This window comes from Halyomorpha halys, unplaced genomic scaffold (assembly GCF_000696795.3).
Source record: "Halyomorpha halys isolate HHAL.00 unplaced genomic scaffold, Hhal_1.1 Scaffold943.1, whole genome shotgun sequence".
NCBI lineage: Eukaryota > Metazoa > Arthropoda > Insecta > Hemiptera > Pentatomidae > Halyomorpha > Halyomorpha halys.
In genome coordinates this window covers 422,575-441,519 of record NW_027114150.1, presented here as the reverse complement: position 1 = coordinate 441,519, position 18,945 = coordinate 422,575, and the positions used below count along the sequence as shown (strand labels likewise).

Sequence of the window (18,945 nt, the reverse complement as noted above, 5' to 3'; positions counted from 1 at the left end):
TTTTATAATACTGAATTTTATAACGGAAATTTTTTAAAAAAGGAATTTTCTTGTTTAAAAAGTGGTCATTCAATTGAGTAACGTACAAAGTAAATCGTGTAGAAAAAAAAATATATATATAATGAAATACAATGTAGTATTATTTCAATATTCTAGTATAATATTTTTATATCTATTATTTTTAATTATAAGATCTATCTGGACATATTGAGCTTTGGGGCTCTACTAAGTCTTCGAATCCAATCTTTACAACCCAAAATCCTTCATAAGATACTTAATGCTCCTTATATTGTCACAAATAAAATCATATATAAAGACCTTAATGTTCCATATTTTATCGATTTAGCCCGAACCAGATATAATTCCTTCCATTATAAACTCCCGAACCACCCAAACCCACTAGTTTCTAACCTTGGTTCCTCTGCCATTTCTGACAATCCTCCGAGGCACTTAAAAAGAAAATGACCACGAGACCTGCTAATATAAAAACGTCATTAGAGTTCAACCAATGGGTAGTTTCTCGTTCTGTATCACTCCATTATAAACTAAAATCGAATTTATTGGATTTATGTGTATGAATTTACAGTTGTAAATAGCAATAAATAAATATATTAAAAAAATTATTTATTTTACTTTTTATATTTATTACTTATTTTATTTTTATATTTATATTTAATTTCCTGTATGTATGTAATCACACACAAAGGATATGATCTCTGTAAATATTTGAGTTATCTTTTTTGATTTTTATTAAGTATTACCTATGTGCGAGACTTTGTTTACTATATTTATATATTCATATAAATATCGTATTTAATTTTTTTACAATGTATATTAGAGATGATTTTTTTTTTTTTTTTTTTTTTAAAACTAAAGATACCAAACATATTTATATATACAGGAAAGTGAACACTAACAATGGAAAAATTACAATCATGTATTTAAAATTAATTTTACAATAAACAATTATTTTACTAGTTTTAAGTTCACATTGTATGCAGTTTGGCAACAAAACTTTTTCAATAAAGTGTTTCTCATATCGTTAATTTTTTTTTTTTTAATAGACTTTATAATATATATATTTATAGAAAAACATATTCTGAGAGTAGACATAATTTTCGAATGCTACAATATTTCACAGAATTTCATTAGGTCAAAATGAAAATCAGGAACGTTGAGATCCATAGAACAACGAGCACTGTCTCACGAACAGAAGATGACCTCGAGACCTGATCTATATTCTGTAGCTCCTCGTATCGCTACGACGATTAGCCAAAAGTAGGCTTATTTTGAAAGAATGAAATCTAAACGTTATATATATATTATTATTATTATTATTTATTATTTGATGCGAAACAGCCCTTAAAGACTACACGACTATGAAGGTTTTTTCAATTTCTTCCTCTCTGCCCATCTCTGGTTGAGGACTTCACTGAACTTGTTCTTCCTTTCTTCCGTTCAAGTCCTCCTAGACGGGAGTTTTTTACCGTCCACCACAAGCACCAAATGTTTCAGGAATTTACGGTACTCTGTTCTATCTTCACACAAATTCTGTGAAATTCCAAGCCTCTGTGTTTCCTGTTTGATTTAAACCGTGTATCCGTGATTGAATTTATATCCCATAATCTTGCTGAAAATCTTCTTGTTCAATCTCTCCTCGGCCATCCTTTGCATGTGTTCATAAAACCTAAGTGTTCTGTTTCCAAATCAGAGGTTTCACTGTAAACTTCTCTGTTGGACTTCAGTCTATATCCTCATATATATATAAATGAATAAAAAAATCTAAATTATATATATAATAATTGTCGAGCTGTGGCTGGTAGGGAGTTCATAAAGGAGAAAGGTGTGTATTTATTAGAGCGTATGTGAGGACGGAACACACTTTCTAACAACCCAACGTGCAACAGTAACCATGCGATGACAGTGTTTAGGCACATTGCCCAACTGTCTGTGTACTCTTTAACATGTTCCTACAAAAAATCAAATCTTCTGAGTGAGACATCGATTTTTTTTATAGATTACTTTGGCGTCACTTATGCAGATGTAGGATGCAGAAAATATGTTAGTAAGAAATAGCATTAGAATTGTTGTCAACTGTGAGTAACTAGAGCATAATATCACACATCGGTTACTATGACAATAAACAGATTAGGAAATCTGATAATGATAACATATCGTACGACAGTTCGGGCTGGGCTCTGATAAAAAATAGGACAATCGAGTAGACTGAATTAAAACAGATTTTTATCAGGAAAAAATTATTATCAAATGCATTCGATAGTTTTTATTTTAGTTGAAGTAGAAATTATATCTGGTTAAGTCAAATTGAGTCATACTCGATCGAGATGTCTCTATTATGGTGAATTTATTTTTATATTATTTTTTTTTCGATAAAGTAAGTTTAATCCATTTAAGCCTCCAAGACTTTTTATTAATATTTTAAAGTCCAACGTTTTGGCCAACCTGTCCATCCTTAAGAGGAATCTTAACTAAAAATTCACACCTCACATCTAACTATTATAGTTGCAGGCTATTCTGCCAAGGTCTTATAATTTTCGTCAAATTATATTATATTTTGTCATTTAATTTTAAAACTTTTAGTAAACAAATTATCTTACACTATTATAACTCACTTATCAAAAATGTCATTTAAACTTTTAGTATATAGATTTTTTTGGACTTATGAGGTATCACGAATTAAACGATGACATACCGTATTTTCCTAAATTTTTAAGTACGTAGTTTTTTAATGCAATAAATTGTTCTACCAGAAGTACGTCGAATTTTGTCAAAAAATTATATTTTACATAGAGTATTATATTTTTTAATAAATATTCCATCTTTAGAAAAATTGATTTAATGGTTTGGGTAGCTGACGAAAAAAATTACAAAAATAGTAGAAAAAACTATTTATTATTAATTACTCATAGTTAATAATAAATAATTTTTTTCTATTGTTTTTGTACTTTTTTGATCGCCAGCCGCACCATCTTCTTACACGGCTATAAAAGTAGTACATATCAGACAATGGTCGAAATAGGTTAAGTGTTTAACACTTTATATAGCACAGTGATATTGATATGGTTCTTCAGACTGAATAATTTTTTTTTCCAGATATGCTTGAAAGAACAATATAGGAAGTGCGATTAACAACTTTAACCATCCTTTACACAGATGTTGTAAATATCATTTACTAACTAATCTATTAAAATAACTAAATAAGTAATTTAGGTCAACATAAATATTTAATATTTAGTGATATTGATCGATAAGAAGAGTTAAAAAAAGTGACAACATCTAAGAGAGAAAAGGAAAATAAACAAAAGATAATTGATAAATTATGGATTATAGTAAAACATAAAAAATATGATAATCACTAGAAATTCAGAGTTTATATACATATATAGAAATTTATCAGTTAATTAAATTTTTAATAAATAAAAATTACAATTTTTTAAATTAATGTAGGAAGAAAAATATAAATAACATGTCATATAATTTAATACAAAAAAAGTATATTTCGTACTTAATTCGAGAAAAATAAACTGCATAACACATACTATAGCTGCTCATTAATTTTTATCGTCGGATAAAAAAACATTAGTTTCATGTTTTAATTTAAATAAAAATAAACAATTTTATTACTTTATATAATAAATACTTTGATTTAAGAACAGCTCCAAACTATCTCAAAATTATAGTTTTATTCCAGTCATTTATTATTCTATATATTTTTTTTTTTTTTTTTTAAATAACCAAATAGATTAATTTCTGAGGAAACTCACACTAATGGTCTCATACATATTACATAAAGCCGAATTGAAATAAGTTCTCAAGACGTTGTAAATATGTGCCAAAGGCTCACAGCTTGCGCTTCGAACCAGTTTCAACTTCAGCTGCTCTTTACTATCAACTATTTTTTCTGTTTTTGTTTTCTTGAAACGGCGCGTTTTCCTCTTATATTTTTCATTTTGGTGTATTTTTCTCGTTTTAATCGCATCATTCCTTTTTCAAATTGTATTTAGTATCATTCCCTACTAATTATGTAGGACATTGCCGGTTATGAGAGAGGAACGATTAATCGGGAATATATATAAAGAATAAACTCTAAAATTAGTATGTAGATGATATTAGCATATTATTTAACATTATCATATATATGATTAGGTTAAATTTAATGTAATTCAAAATAAAAATTCTTTTAATACATTTAAGTGTACGAACGATATTTACATGTTTAATAGCAACCACAAAATCAATTATTTTGTTTTATTTAAGCGAACTAGTGTTTCTCTCCAGTTTATTTTCGTTTTACTCCCGATTAATTCGGAAAGACGAGAGGTTCTAACGTAATAGGAATTCTTAGTATTTTTTTTTTTTACTAATCATTTAATTTTTTTTTATAGATATTTAATAATTTTACATACGTTACTTAACAATAGAAAAAAAAATTTCTTTTATAATTAAAAAAATTGTTTTCCCTGATGTGAAAAAAAACTAGAAGCATTCATACTACTACATTCCATAAATAAAATAAAAATAGCAAGTTATGTATTTTATACATTTATTTATTTAAAATATTTTGATATAAATTTAATGAAAAACCACTTGTCAATATACATTTAATATATATATATAAATTCCGCAAAAGATGAAAACAGGTTTTCGTACACAGTGGAATCCCGTTTAATCCTCCATTAACATTGCCGGTTAAGCAAGAAAACCAGTTAATCCGGATTGAATGAAAAAACAAATAACAATAAAAGAACTCCAATATTATATTAATTTTTATATTAGATAAAATTAAAATAAATTACAAAGCTTTATAATGTGATGATGTGTATATTAATATGTGATGAAATTAAATTTATTAAACCAATTTAATACAATATTTTAAAATTAAATACGTGATTTTGTACAAAGACAGTTATTTATTTTTGTCCTATGAAATTTATTGTTTTATTTATTTATTTATGCCACCGGTTAATCCGGAGAGCCGATTAAGTGAGGTTCCACTTAAATCAACCTATTGTACCTAAGTAAGGCTTAAAAGTATAAATTTCACTACCTTCCAAGTGTTTCGAAATCGAAACTTGAAATATATTTTTAAAAAACCCATCTCTACAACAGATAAAATCGATTGATTTATACAACTTTTTATCCTATCTGAACTAATTGATTTTGTATTAATCAAATGGAATACAAGATAATCTCTGTATAACCATAGAAAAAGGTGAAATTTTGTGCGCACACGAAACAAGGTCACGAGGTCTTGATAAGGAGATATTTTTATCCACCACCGAGCTATATTTACGGAATAAACATCTCAATTCTCTACTTCTTTAATCAATTATTTTGTTAAGAAGAAATACTCCTTAAATATAAATAATGCATGAAAATATATATGACTTTATAATTTAAAGTTATACTACTATTATAATTCATTTAATTTCAAATAAAATTTGAAACAACAATAATAATTTTTGAAAGATTATGAAATAATATTACAAAATATTAGGTTAACCAAATTAAATATAAATACAAAATAATACATTTTTACTATAATAGTGACATATATAATAGTTCTAACATATTCCTCGGTACATTAGAATCGTTTAATTTTTATGTATTATAAAAATTAAACGTTTTTGAAAAAAATTTTCCTCTAACTCAACTATTAATTGTTTTAATTTTTGAAAAAAAAATTCCTCTAACTCAACTATTAATTGTTTTAATTTCTTCAATCGTTTAAATAATTTTATTAGACAGTACATAATTCGTTAAATTATTTGAGTTTAAGTTTTATCCTTCATATATATGAATGCATTAGACCTATTCCCATGTTTTAAAATCTGATAACTGTTATAAATTATAACATATAGATTTCTTATGACCAATTTTAGTGATTTATATTTCTATAATTATCATTTATTACATAATATTGTTTTCAATAATATCCATACTGCAAGAAGATCGAGGAAGGTAAAATAACAGAAAAAAAAAATTTATTAGTAACCAATGTACATTAAAATAGAAGAAAATATTATTTATTAGTAACAAACGTACATTAAAATAGCAGAACAAACTATTTATTAGTAACCAATATACATTAAATTGTAGAAAACCCTATTTATTGATAACCAAAGTATATTAAAATAGCTATTTATTAGTAACCAACGTACATTAAAATAGCAGAACAAACTATTTATTAGTGACCAATATACATTAAATTGTAGAAAACCCTATTTATTGATAACCAAAGTATATTAAAATAGCTATTTATTAGTAACCAACGTACATTAAAATAGCAGAAAACGCTATTTATTAGTAATCTATGTACATTAAAATGGCAGAAAAACTTTTTATACACCAACGTTTTGCAACACTTTGCAGAGCTTTTTCATCTGGGCTAAATTAGATCGAAATACAAACATTATAAAATATAATAAGACTATAATTATACACACAAAGTTGTAAAAAAAGACGATATACAGTCTTTGTTTTTAATGTTTTTAACTTGTTATATTTAGCCAAGATGTAGCACTGCAAAGTGGGGCGAAACGTTGGTCCCCAACAAGTAGGTTTTTATGTTACTTTTGTACCTTTGTTGACCGCCATCCTACAATTAATTTAATACGGTAAAATAGTAATGTTCTAATATATTTCATATTATTATAATATTGTAATTGTTTTTAAAAATATATATACTTTTAGTTATGGATATTTCTATGTTTGTTATTATTTCTGATAATTGCCTTTATTTTTTCTGATAATTGTGTATTATAATTTCAACACTCAGTATCCATTTAGTTATAATTATTTTATTTTTTATAAATATTTTTAATATTTTCATTGGTAAATTTTTATTTAAACAATTGAAAATAATAATATCGTACGCTATTGTACTATAAAATAACTCGATCAATCTAATACAAATTTATTGTTGATTTAATTGTAAATACATTAATTTAAAAATTTAAAGTAAAGAAAAAAACATCATTTTCCTTTACAGTCCAGCACCCCTATCTCCATAACAGCCCCTATACGGTAAGTACTTGACTCCTCTATGTAAACAAGGGCAAAAACCAAGGGTTGGGGGACCATACTGTTTTAATTTAGTGTTAAATATCCCAACAAAACATGCTTTAAAATAAAAAATAAATCTGAAAATTTTCTAAAAAAAAAAAGAGTTTTAACGAAACGAAGTTTTAATTAAAAAAATAGCTTGTATTTCGAGGAATTGATAAATGAATTTCCATCCCGAATTAAGTTAGGTAGCATTTGATCCGAATGTTGTTATTTTGTATAAAAAAATATATCTTGACTTTTTTAGTTATAGTTCAGTTGAATAATGTTAATAAATTAATATTAAAACCTGTATCACTACAATCCATGAGGAAGTACTATTCCTAGACTAACGGTTGTGCAACGAGGTGATTTAGTCAGAATCACGCACCACCGTCAGATTTTTACCCAACTTATTCGAACTCGGGTCCCAGTTAGTAGCCACGTGCCTTTTATAAATTAAAAGTTTCTAGAATTTTCAGTAACATTATTGCTTTAATTCAGATATTTTTTCATTTCAATTGTACTTTCTTTTTCCAGGGAGATAAATGAAAAAGGCTCCACAATTTTTCTTTTCAGTCGAAATGGTTTTCACTTGTTCCAAGAATACTAAATAAATTTAATTGAATTTTAACTGGGATATGGAAAGTAATTTTGACTAATGATCGAAAAAAAGAGTAAAATCAATATTTCTTGGAACAGTTCAATAGCAAAGGTTCATACACGTGCCTTCTTGATTTTTGAGTAAATGATGTTAAATATATAATTACATTAATAAAAATAGGACACATGGATATATGTAAATAAATTATTTTAGTACAGAAACAGCCTCATTTAATTTAATTATCATATTATACTTTGTAACTAAAAAAGGTTTTCGAAAAATTTCATTATCAACCAAGGTGAAACTTCTGGTGTAAAATTGAAATATTGATTGTTAAAATGTAAGAATTCCAATTTTTTTTTCTTTATATTTCAAAAAGTGATGTGCTGTCTCTGGCTGTATCCTTTTGTACAGTTGGTTTGAGATGTGCTGTGTTTTTCTACAAATACGAGATCTTGTTCTAATACTTGAATTGGCGAAATGTTAACTGTTTTCTTTACCAATATTTTATGCGCTCAAGGATTTGGGTTTGGAATCTTCAAATTATATCCGATTTGAAAAAATCTATTTTTGCACTTTTATATTAATCTTTATTTTTAATATCTAGTAACTTCTCCGATACTTCTATCGTCTAGACGCTTTTTCGCTAGCAATTTCGGCGAATTACTGTCATCGTCTGGTGGCTACGGTAATAACAATAAGAAAAACCATGTCGAAACATTAAGGATTACCCGAAAATTAATAATTATATATCTGATGCTATGTAAGTTAAAATTATTAAAAATTACATAATAAAAATGTTAAAATTACAATGTAATTTCAATTAAGGGTAACAGATTCTGTGTAGAATTACATATTTGTCACCAGGTATGATCTAATCACTACTTTGTTACGTGACACAGGAGTAATTCATAAACAAACTAATAAAAATTTCATTGGAATTATTAAAAACATATTTTGTTTTCCTTAGATACTTTTCTAAAGTTCATAAAGACATAGAATAAAATTACTTATTATTATTTTTTAAAATAACCTTTCTAATAAGTAGATCGAACAAATTAATAGCTATCATATTGTATTTTAGTTATAATTTTAGTCCTATAATTATTTTAGTCGCTTTATTTTAACTATAATATGATGATAATCATTATATTATTTGAGTAATAATATAACGTTCAGAAAAAAGGAATACTATCAATAAATAGTGTTAGTTCAATAATACAATCTCTAGTACTTATTGTTTTATAATGGTGACGACTATTAGTGATATCATGGGATTATCAGTGATATAATGGTATTAGTATTTAGAAATAAAAAATAAAAAAAACTTAAATAATAATTTAAAAAATTACTTAAATAAACAAAGTGAAGATTAATATAAAAATACATATACAAAAATAAAATTATGGTAACTTTATATAAAACGGGGCCCTGTAGTTGGTATACATCTTAAATTCCAATAAATAAATTAATTAATTTATGATAAGGTGCTGAGCAAAAAGGTTTGTTTATATTTAGAAAAATTCTTTTGGATGAAAATACTCATATTTTTGAGAACCTGGATCATTTCTGATTTTTTTGCATAGTATCCATGAATATTCCAGTAAAACGTATACCATAAAAATATACGAAACTATTTGATTTTGGAAGAAGATAGTTTACCGTATGAAGTAGAAGATAGTCCGGGTGGCGGTCAATAAAGGTGTCAAAATAGTAAAAGAAAGCTAGTTATTGTTAACCAACGGTTCGCCCCACTCTGCAGGGCTTCGTAAGGGCTGTCAGAATAAACCAGGCAACTGTGTTTGTGGATTCATATTGAAAGAAGATAGTTGGCCGTATGAAGTAGTTTGTAGGAAGATAGTCCGGGTGGGTGGTGGCCAATAAAGGTATCAAAATAGTATAAGAAGTTTTTTATTGTTGACCAAGGTTTATCACTCAGTTGTCATCTTTGTTTCAATCTGACAGCCCTGACGAGGCCTTGCAAAGTTGGGCGAAACGTTGGTTAACAATTAATATTTTTCTTTTACTATCTTGAACCTTTATTGACCGCCACCCGGACTATCTTCCTAATAACAACATACGAAAATATTTGTTGAATTCAACAAATGTTCTTTTTACAGAACACCAGTGTGGTCTAATGATAATTATTTAAAGTGAAGTAAAAAAAAATTAAATAATATAATAAGTTAAAAATCAATAATGTCAGCCTATGTGTATATTTAGTTGTTACCTGAAACTTATTTTTTTTTTCTATTTAACATAGCTATTTATCTATCAAGTTTATTCCTAAACCCAATGAAAAGTATTTTGTTTATTTATTAAAAACAAAAAAAAAAGCCAAGTTTCCCGTATTGAAAGCAACGTTCACGTATCCTGCCATGTTGACTCAGCGTCGTTCGGACACGTTGAGCATTCCTTTTACTTGAATTGCGAACACTCCTATTGACTTCCGAATAAGGTGGAAGAGCAAACCTCCAAGATAAATAATAACAAGCGGAGGAAGAGATAATGGCGACGTAAACAGGGTTATGTAAAGCCGAAGGAGGGGAGGGAGGGGAGATGTTCCCAATGCCAAGGGCGGAGTGGCAACGACCCCACCACGTGATGTTGTTCGCAACCGATAGTGCAAGGTCAGGACTGTCAAGGGGCCGTCCTATCTTCTGCTAGCAGGGGGCAAGCAGGTGTCTTCGGGGCGGAGGTGGAAGTGGAGGAGGATCTAGGAGCAGCTTGCGAGATCATGGATGGATCTCGGAACAACGAAAATTCCTACATTGGATAGCGATTGAAACTAAAATAAATATTCTTGATAATTATAAATTCTCTTTTCGATTATTGGCCATTATTATATCTAGTTCAGAGCAAAATGTGCTAATATAGAACCCCATATTGTTTTTATATAAATATTTAGTTTTAATATAAATCTTTATTAATTATAATAAATTAGATCCAGTAATTAAAGATAAATGTGCCGAGAGTTGTATATATTTCGTGCTATTACTGTTATATCTCATACAATTACATACTATCGTTTTCAATATTCCATATTGTCGGAAGATCAAGAAAGGTACATAAAAATATCCTTTATATAAAAATGCACTAGGCCCATTCCCATAAGTAAATAAATTATAACTTATAGAATTCTCTATGACCATTTTTTGTGATGTATATTTCTATAATTATCATTTTTTACATAATATTATTTTCAATGTTATCCATACAGCAGAAAGATCAAGAAAGGGACACATTAAAGTAGTAGCAAAAAATATTTATTAGTAACAAATGTACATTAAAATAGCAGAAAAAATATTTATTAGTAACCAACGTACATTAAATTGCAGGAAAACCAATTTATTATTAACAAAAGTACATTAAAATAGCAGAAACACTATTTATTAGTAACCGACGTACATTAAAATAGCAGAAAAAATATTTATTAGTAACAAACGTACGTTACAATAGCAGAAAAAATATTTATTAGTAACCAACGTACATTAAAATAGCAGAAAAAATATTTATTAGTAACCGACGTGCATTAAAATAGAAGAAAAACTATTTATTAGTAACCGACGTGCATTAAAATAGCAGAAAAAACTATTTATTAGTAACCGACGTGCATTAAAATAGCAGAAAAAATATTTATTAGTAACAAACGTACATTAAAATAGCAGAAAAAATATTTATTAGTAACCGACATGCATTAAAATAGCAGAAAAACTATTTATTAGTAACCGACGTGCATTAAAATAGCAGAAAAAACTATTTATTAGTAACCGACGTGCATTAAAATAGCAGAAAAAATATTTATTAGTAACCGACGTGCATTAAAATAGCAGAAAAACTATATATTTCCTGCTATTACTATTATATTTCATACATATTAGTAGAGACATTTATATAAAACATATTTATATAAATGTCTCAGACAGAAATAGTTGAGATAGGAATTTGGAATACATATTTATATATTTGTATTTTGGAATACATATTTATGTAAATGTCCCCGACAAGAATAGTCGACATATCTCATATTCCCAGACGGTATTAGTTGCAACATACAATAGATAAATTAGTAATTTCAAGATAATGTCTTGAATTAGACTGACGATAACAATTTGTGATCAGTTGTTTTCAAACGTCATATATATTTTAATTATTCAGTTATTTTCACTTTCAATGGAATCATAAATTTATTAAATGTCACTACTGTAAAATTTAACAAAAAAATAAATAAAATTACATTTAATTCCATGATTCGACATATAGACACAGAAGAGATTTTTTTTTAAAAGCCATTTGAAGATAAACTATCTTCGAATATTTATAGCCATATTATCGCAAATATACAACTTTAAAAAAGTAAAACAATGATGATTTTTAACAAATTTTTATTTTTTGTTATTAATAATTATTATTGATACACAATGGCGGTATCAAATCCCAATTCCAGGTTTTATAGGTGGACATTATTGCCTTCAGGGTACTACTAAGATGATAATTTTAAATATATTAACATACATCAAAGGGTTAATTAATTGTTTGATAATTGAATGAATTAAATGACAAATTATATATCATGAACTTACCTCTTGGTCTGGTACTAGAACTTTCAACGAGTAAAAACTGCCCATCGCCTGCAACAGAGGAAAAATGTTATTTTAATATCAGTCAATAATAAAAATAAGTAATAATTTAAGCAATTAGTGGAATGGGAGTTATTAACTTACTTATTTAGTAATTGAGTTAATTGCAAATATTTTAATTATAAAATTGTGAATTTCACAATTTCATAAAAAAAAGAAAAGGAAAATTTTTCTCAGGAATAATTGAAATTTTTAAAGTTTAAAATCACCTCCCAAATTTAAAAAGCAATCCGGTTAGTAAATCGTTCAGAGAGGAACGTTTTCAAAATGAATTGAAGATTTTTTATATTTATTTCTACAAGTTTAATATTCAACAGCCTCGAAAAAACATCATGTAATCACGAACACGATAAAAGAGATTTTAAATGACAAAAGAAAAAATAATCAAATAACATTTTCCAACAAATATCTAAGTGAAAGGTGTAACCGTTGTGATTTCTCAGTAAAATTATTAAAAAATACCGATGCATTCTTGTGATTTATTTATACAGAGTGTTCTAAACAAAAGGAATTTCTATTGGAAAAAGATATCTTCAAATCCAATTTTTAAAAATGTTTATTTCGATGATTTTTCGGATACAACGCGTACAAAAAGTGTTAATAACCAAAAACCACATACAATTATTTACGTTTTGCGGGAAAACTGTGAAAAACGAATAATCCTGAAGAATAAAATCGTTTTAGTTTACTTTACCTATAGTTTTGAATATCATTAAAATTTGAGTATCTTGGGCTGCCCCACAATTAACTTTTTTTTTGGGGGGGGGGGGTCAATACCCTCAAATACCTATCATCATGATAATGAATCATTATAAATGTGTCAACTATGATGATGGGTTCTTATGGGAAATGGATTTTTTCAAACGATTTTGTCCTTATATTGGATTTTCTGCACCGTTTAGGCGCAAAGTTTTAAAAACTATTAGCTTTCGGCGATTAAGACCTTTAAGACGTGTAAAAAAAGAGAAAAATGGCCTATATAAAATTTTTTTAAGATTAGCTTTCATCTGAGGAAATCTCTTAATAGTATTTGTTTCCACTGGAAATTCTATAGTTAAGTGCGCTGGAGAAGAACTGGAAGAGGTTATTAAGTCGACATCGCTACTAAAAAGAAACTTTATTTATACCTCATAATGGTCTTACCAAGTATCATTTCGAAATTATAAAAGTTTTGTAGAAAAAAAGGTGTTTTAAAGGATTGTGTATCAATTGGATGAGGATGAAGGTTTATAATGATAAACCGAGTTGCACATTTGAAATTATTGCATGGTATTCTTTGTTGAATATTAACAGTATTCAGTTTTCAGATGCACTAAAAATTTGTTTTCATGCGACCTACTTAGACACATTAAAGATTTTTTTCAATTTAACTCTCACATTCACGATTATAATGGTGAAAACTAATAATAATATCCCGTTGAGGTATAAACAAGAAATGGCTGCTCCATAAAGGAACAAGTTGACGGATATGGTGACTACCACAGCTTGCAGCCGGACCGGACCGGACAAAAACTGGTTTTCCGCGAAGGCAGCAAAGGGAAGGCGACGGTAAAAGTGGCCAAGCCGAAGATGGAGTCAATAACAGAAGGAGAAAACGATCAACTTTCTTGCTCCAAGTAGGAGAGTCCGAAGCGCCCAGTGTAAGTGACCCAGTTCTGCTCTACGAGTGATTCCTCGAACTATTAGGTCTTTACAGGTACCTTTTTAAAAAAGGCATTCAGCTATAGTGTAAAAAAAATAAAGAAAAAGAAAAAGGAAAGGCAAAAAAAAAAGGAAAAAAGTAGAGTATTTTAATTTCACTATGACCGAAATCTTGGAATAAATTTTAAAGTAAAAAAACGTTTGTTAAAAAACCCTTCTGAATACTATATATTTTCAACTTTTTATCAACCTACAGTGTACAAATTCTTTATAACATTTCCAAAAAATCATGGTACAACGTATTTCATCACCTTCCAAAGTGGGTCAGATTTCGCATAAAAAATGTCTTCGATTTTTAGAATCATGTAAAAAATGGACTGACTATTATCAGTTCAGACATTAAGAAAATTCCAAAAATAGATTTTGAATGAAAAAAAATAATCGGAAATTCAATGATGATAAAAAATATATAAGTTGAGAACATTTTTTGAGAAATAACCCAATAGTAGACACTTGGCAGTTTTAACTAAAAAAATAAATGTGACAAGCGGGAGAACGGGTTCCTTTTGGTAATATTTTTTACTCTGCTCTTTAGTGAATTTTTCACGAAATATCAATTTCTCAAAGCACCGTGGGAACTTTAGGTGCCGTATTGAAGACGTTACCATCTACATTCACAAAACTTTGCCAGGAGTTTTCCAAGAATATTCACAAATTAAATATTTTAAAAATATATTTATTGCTATTTACAACTGTACATTATGATGCATTTAGTAAATTTTATCTCAGCTATAATAGTACAAATCATACAGAAAAGTAGTTTTTCTTAATTGCAATGAACACTTTTCCCCAAAGTATTTGTTTAAAAATTAAGAACCCTTTTATATTATGTATTAAATCTTATAAACGTAAATTTTTTTTTTATTTAATGAGCAATACTGCTCACACACAAAATACTTCAAACAAAGAAAGTTGTATGTCTGATTTTGTACATACTTTCCGTAATTAATAATAAATGTTTATTAAAATAATGTAATTACAATATTACATTTTATTTGGTTTTTACTTTAATAAATATTCTGAACTACTGCAGTTCTCTGATTTTCAGTGTTTATTCTGATTCCCGTATCATAATTTTTAAAACAAGGTATTCAGTTGGACAAGATCACACCACATATATAGTCATGATTATGATTCATTTAAATTAAATTTAATTACAAAATTAATTATTCTAGATTTAGAATTATTCTTTTTTAGTTCAATTTTAAGTAAATGCTGAAAATAATAACGGTTAGTGTGTCAGGAGGTTCAATGCTGATAGTTTTGAAAATCGCCATCAGTCCTTATTATCTTTTTAAAAAATTCCTCCATTATCCAGATCAAAAAGTTTAACTACTGATGACAAACGATATGACACGAACGAAACGAGGCGGAACGGAAAGCAATAAATAAAATATACCAACGAGAAGGACCAATTAGAGGAGTGTGAGTAGACCTATCTGGAGCTGAGTATTTATAACCGTGGGATATAGGTTCCTTCTTCACATTGTGAAACTGGGCTAAAGATATCTCTATCGTCTAGTTCTTGAGTCCAGTCGAACTATATCTATAACGCAACCGTCCGAGGATGGAAGAGTGTTAAGCAGTAAGATCATCATTCGCAGGTGAAATGGACGGCATCGGAATAGTACAAGCGCCCAAAGAGGATCAAACATAAATTATTTCACTCCAATTTTTTATTACTCTAATCAAATCTATATACAGCTAAGAATACAAATTGATGAATCTGTTAACCATGCTAAAGGGGAACAACAAAATGTGGCTTTTCCATAATTTATTTTTGAGTTATTTCAAGCAAAGATAAAATTTATTTTTTCAAGAAAAATCTATAATTTTCACTTATTTTTCATTGGGGGTTTCATATAGTTAAAACTACCTACAACACTATAAAAACTTCATAGCACATTATTTGAAGCACAGTAAATTTTCTATAATGTGAGCTCTAACAAATCTCTTTATGTTATGTCTTGGGAACAATTGAATGTAAAAAACTAAATTAGGTTCGTATTTTAGAAAATGTATTCAACTTTAAATTATGTACTACTAATTTTTTTTTTTTAATTTAAAAGATATGGAGCTGGAATGAAAAATTAATATTTTGTGACGTTTTGAAACAGCCGCAATTTTTTATTCCCCCAACTACGGCTATAAGTCATCAATTTTGACTACTTATGTAGTCAATCTACTTTATACGGTCAAGTTTATAACTATCTTCTTCCAATATTTATATATTATTTTAAATTTCATAGTTAATTTAGATTTATAATATACCCTTCAACAGCGTATATTGTTGTAAATGGACGCGTCGAAAGGATGATTTTATTGATTTATAATTGTTAAAAATAAAGAAATGAGGTAAAAAGACTAATAACCGCTCAGAAAACTAAAAAAAATAAAGATTAATTAGTGATAAACTGCTTTCATATAACAAACAACTTAATGAACTAAATAAAGAGATTTTTGAATTAAAGATATAAAGAAATAAATAGTATATTGAGAGTTTTCCTAATACTTGGAAAGCGCAGCAGAGATCCGAAGGAAAGAATGCACTCGAGTGCATTGAGGTTAGCAATGAAAGTGTGTGTGCCGCAATGTCATCAGTTTTTCTTTCACTTTAAGATAGAAAGTTGCAATGGAGACGATTCTACGACACTGCACCTTAACCTTTTTTGATGTCGCAAGCACCAAACCTAATGCATTGCACATATAAAACAACTTAGGAAAATATTGTTGGTTACAATCTAGTCCTTATGGCACAATCTTAATTTAATTATTTTGTATATTTTTTTTAAGTTAAGAAATATTTCTTCTTATTTATAATATTTTTACTGCGTGACGAATTGGGAGAGAAGGTGATGACCTCCGACAACTAGCCTCTTCTTTGGCCTATGCTAAACTTGCGCGAGTATTTGAATTAATTTGAATAAAAAGTATTGTTTGGGCAGAAAATGGAATAAACATATAAATGTACTCATATCCACATTAGAAAAGAAAATCAGTAACCGAATGAATACATTATTCCGAGTATGTTATTAATTATACATAAAATTCTGTTGGATACAAAAATAAATATAGATATGAAATTTTGAATTGAAGTTAAGTAGTCTTGGAGTGATATTCTATCCCAATTTAGTCTTTTTTAGATTGTTGAAATGAGGTGTGCTTTCGCTGGTTCATTCTTGTTTATTCCTGTCCTGACGATGCATGACACAACGAAGCCTTGCTTGTAGGTTGTTTGCTGGCTTTTCTTTGGATTTTTCGAATAATTTCCATGTTTTTGTAGTATATTTATTTCAATCTTAGTCCAAAAAGTGTTTCGGCTATTGCTAATGAAGGTACAGCCAAAGCCACCGCGTTGCCTGGACCAAGAGATTCCCAAACCGGCTAGCCGGACGGTTATGATCCTCGTAAGAAACACCCTTTGCCGACAATGAGGGGTTCCTAATCTTGTTTGTTGTTTGGTTTTGCTGGGGTAATTAAAGCGACCGCTGACAGCTGGAACAAAGGAGCTCCTACCTGGCCCATGGTCATACCCCTCGCTAATGTTGTCACCTGTCTGATTTATATTTGCATTAACATAACTCCTTTTGTGTTCTACCGTCTCCTCTTCCCGGCCCCCTCGGACCCACTCATCGCCCATTCCGAGATTTCTTTCTTTCTCCATTATACTCCTTTATGCACGCACACACAAATACGGTGGCAAGTGAAACCCGAGCCCGTACTATGATCCGTGTCTGTTGGCTAAAGGATCCATAGCGGGAGAGAGCTCACTCAATTCAAAACCGATTAGAGGAAGATTGGCCAATTTCGAATTATAATTAATTGTATCTTGCCTGGTTAAATATGATATTTACTGAATTTAATAATACATTTAGTAAATATCATTAATATATTATTGTAAGATTCTAAAAACATAACCTCAAGCTCTTCAAACATAAAATAGCAGACCAGTTAAGCTTTCGCCAATTGGACTAACATGCTACCATTAAGAATCTGTTCGTCAATCAAATTACTTCAACATTCGTTAGTCAAACCTTCTAAACTTATAATTCGTTGCAAACAGCGAATCCACATGACTATAACAAGGATTTGTGGATCCAAGAAGCCATACAATTTATTTTTAATCCAATCCTTCTTATGTCAAGAATAAAATTATGTATACCTCTTTTATTGGAGACATTCTCCGAAGTAGAATTCAAAAGCCATACAAATCTAAGGGGGACAAAAGTCCCTAATCTTTTTTCCCATTCTATTACTGACGATACTCCTTGACTTTTGAAAATGCTATCCAACTGTTATTTTTCAGAAAGTAACTATTTTCCACATTTGAGCAGCATACCACATTATAATAAAACATATATTATATTTAGAAAATTAAAGAGACAAAAAACTCAAAGTGTCCCAAATCCCCCAAAATAATTCACCACTCAACGTTAGCAAATACACACATCATGAGGAATAAGAAAGGCAGATAAGATAGAATAAATTCAGAGCACAGGCAGCACAACTCACATCAACAGCTAAAAATGACTTAGCTAATTGTCCAATTGAGTTGAACATAGACCCAGCCACTGCTTTGAATTAGTTTGAATTGATGTATTGTTATTTGGTTTTTTTTTTTAATGTTGGTTTGAGATGTACTGTCCCTGGTTTTGATTTATCTGATCTTACCTTTTTTTCTCAGAGTTTAGCGCGTAAAAATTAAAACTTTGAATATTTGTTATTTATACATTTTTTGGCATCCAAACTACACTGGTTAGTACTCGTTAGTTCAACCTAGGCAATCCAACTTCACTTCGAAGACTGAAGCCAGAAAAGAAATACATGGCTCATGATGTATTTCTATTATTTATTATTTTATTTTTCTTCAAATTATTTTTTCATTATTTTAAGTATAATAAAATATTATTTTTTGCTCAATTGTTTCAAAACACT

General features: G+C 28.5%; 1 protein-coding gene across 1 annotated transcript in view; it reads right to left on the bottom strand.

The window, feature by feature from the left end:
* Eip74EF (Ecdysone-induced protein E74) overlaps nt 1-18,945 on the bottom strand; it is a gene marked incomplete in the record, with an annotated part of 327,885 nt that overhangs the window by 46,625 nt on the left and 262,315 nt on the right. The window contains 1 exon segment of the mRNA XM_067051390.1: nt 12,253-12,300. Within this exon segment, the coding sequence (XP_066907491.1) occupies nt 12,253-12,300 (48 nt within the window).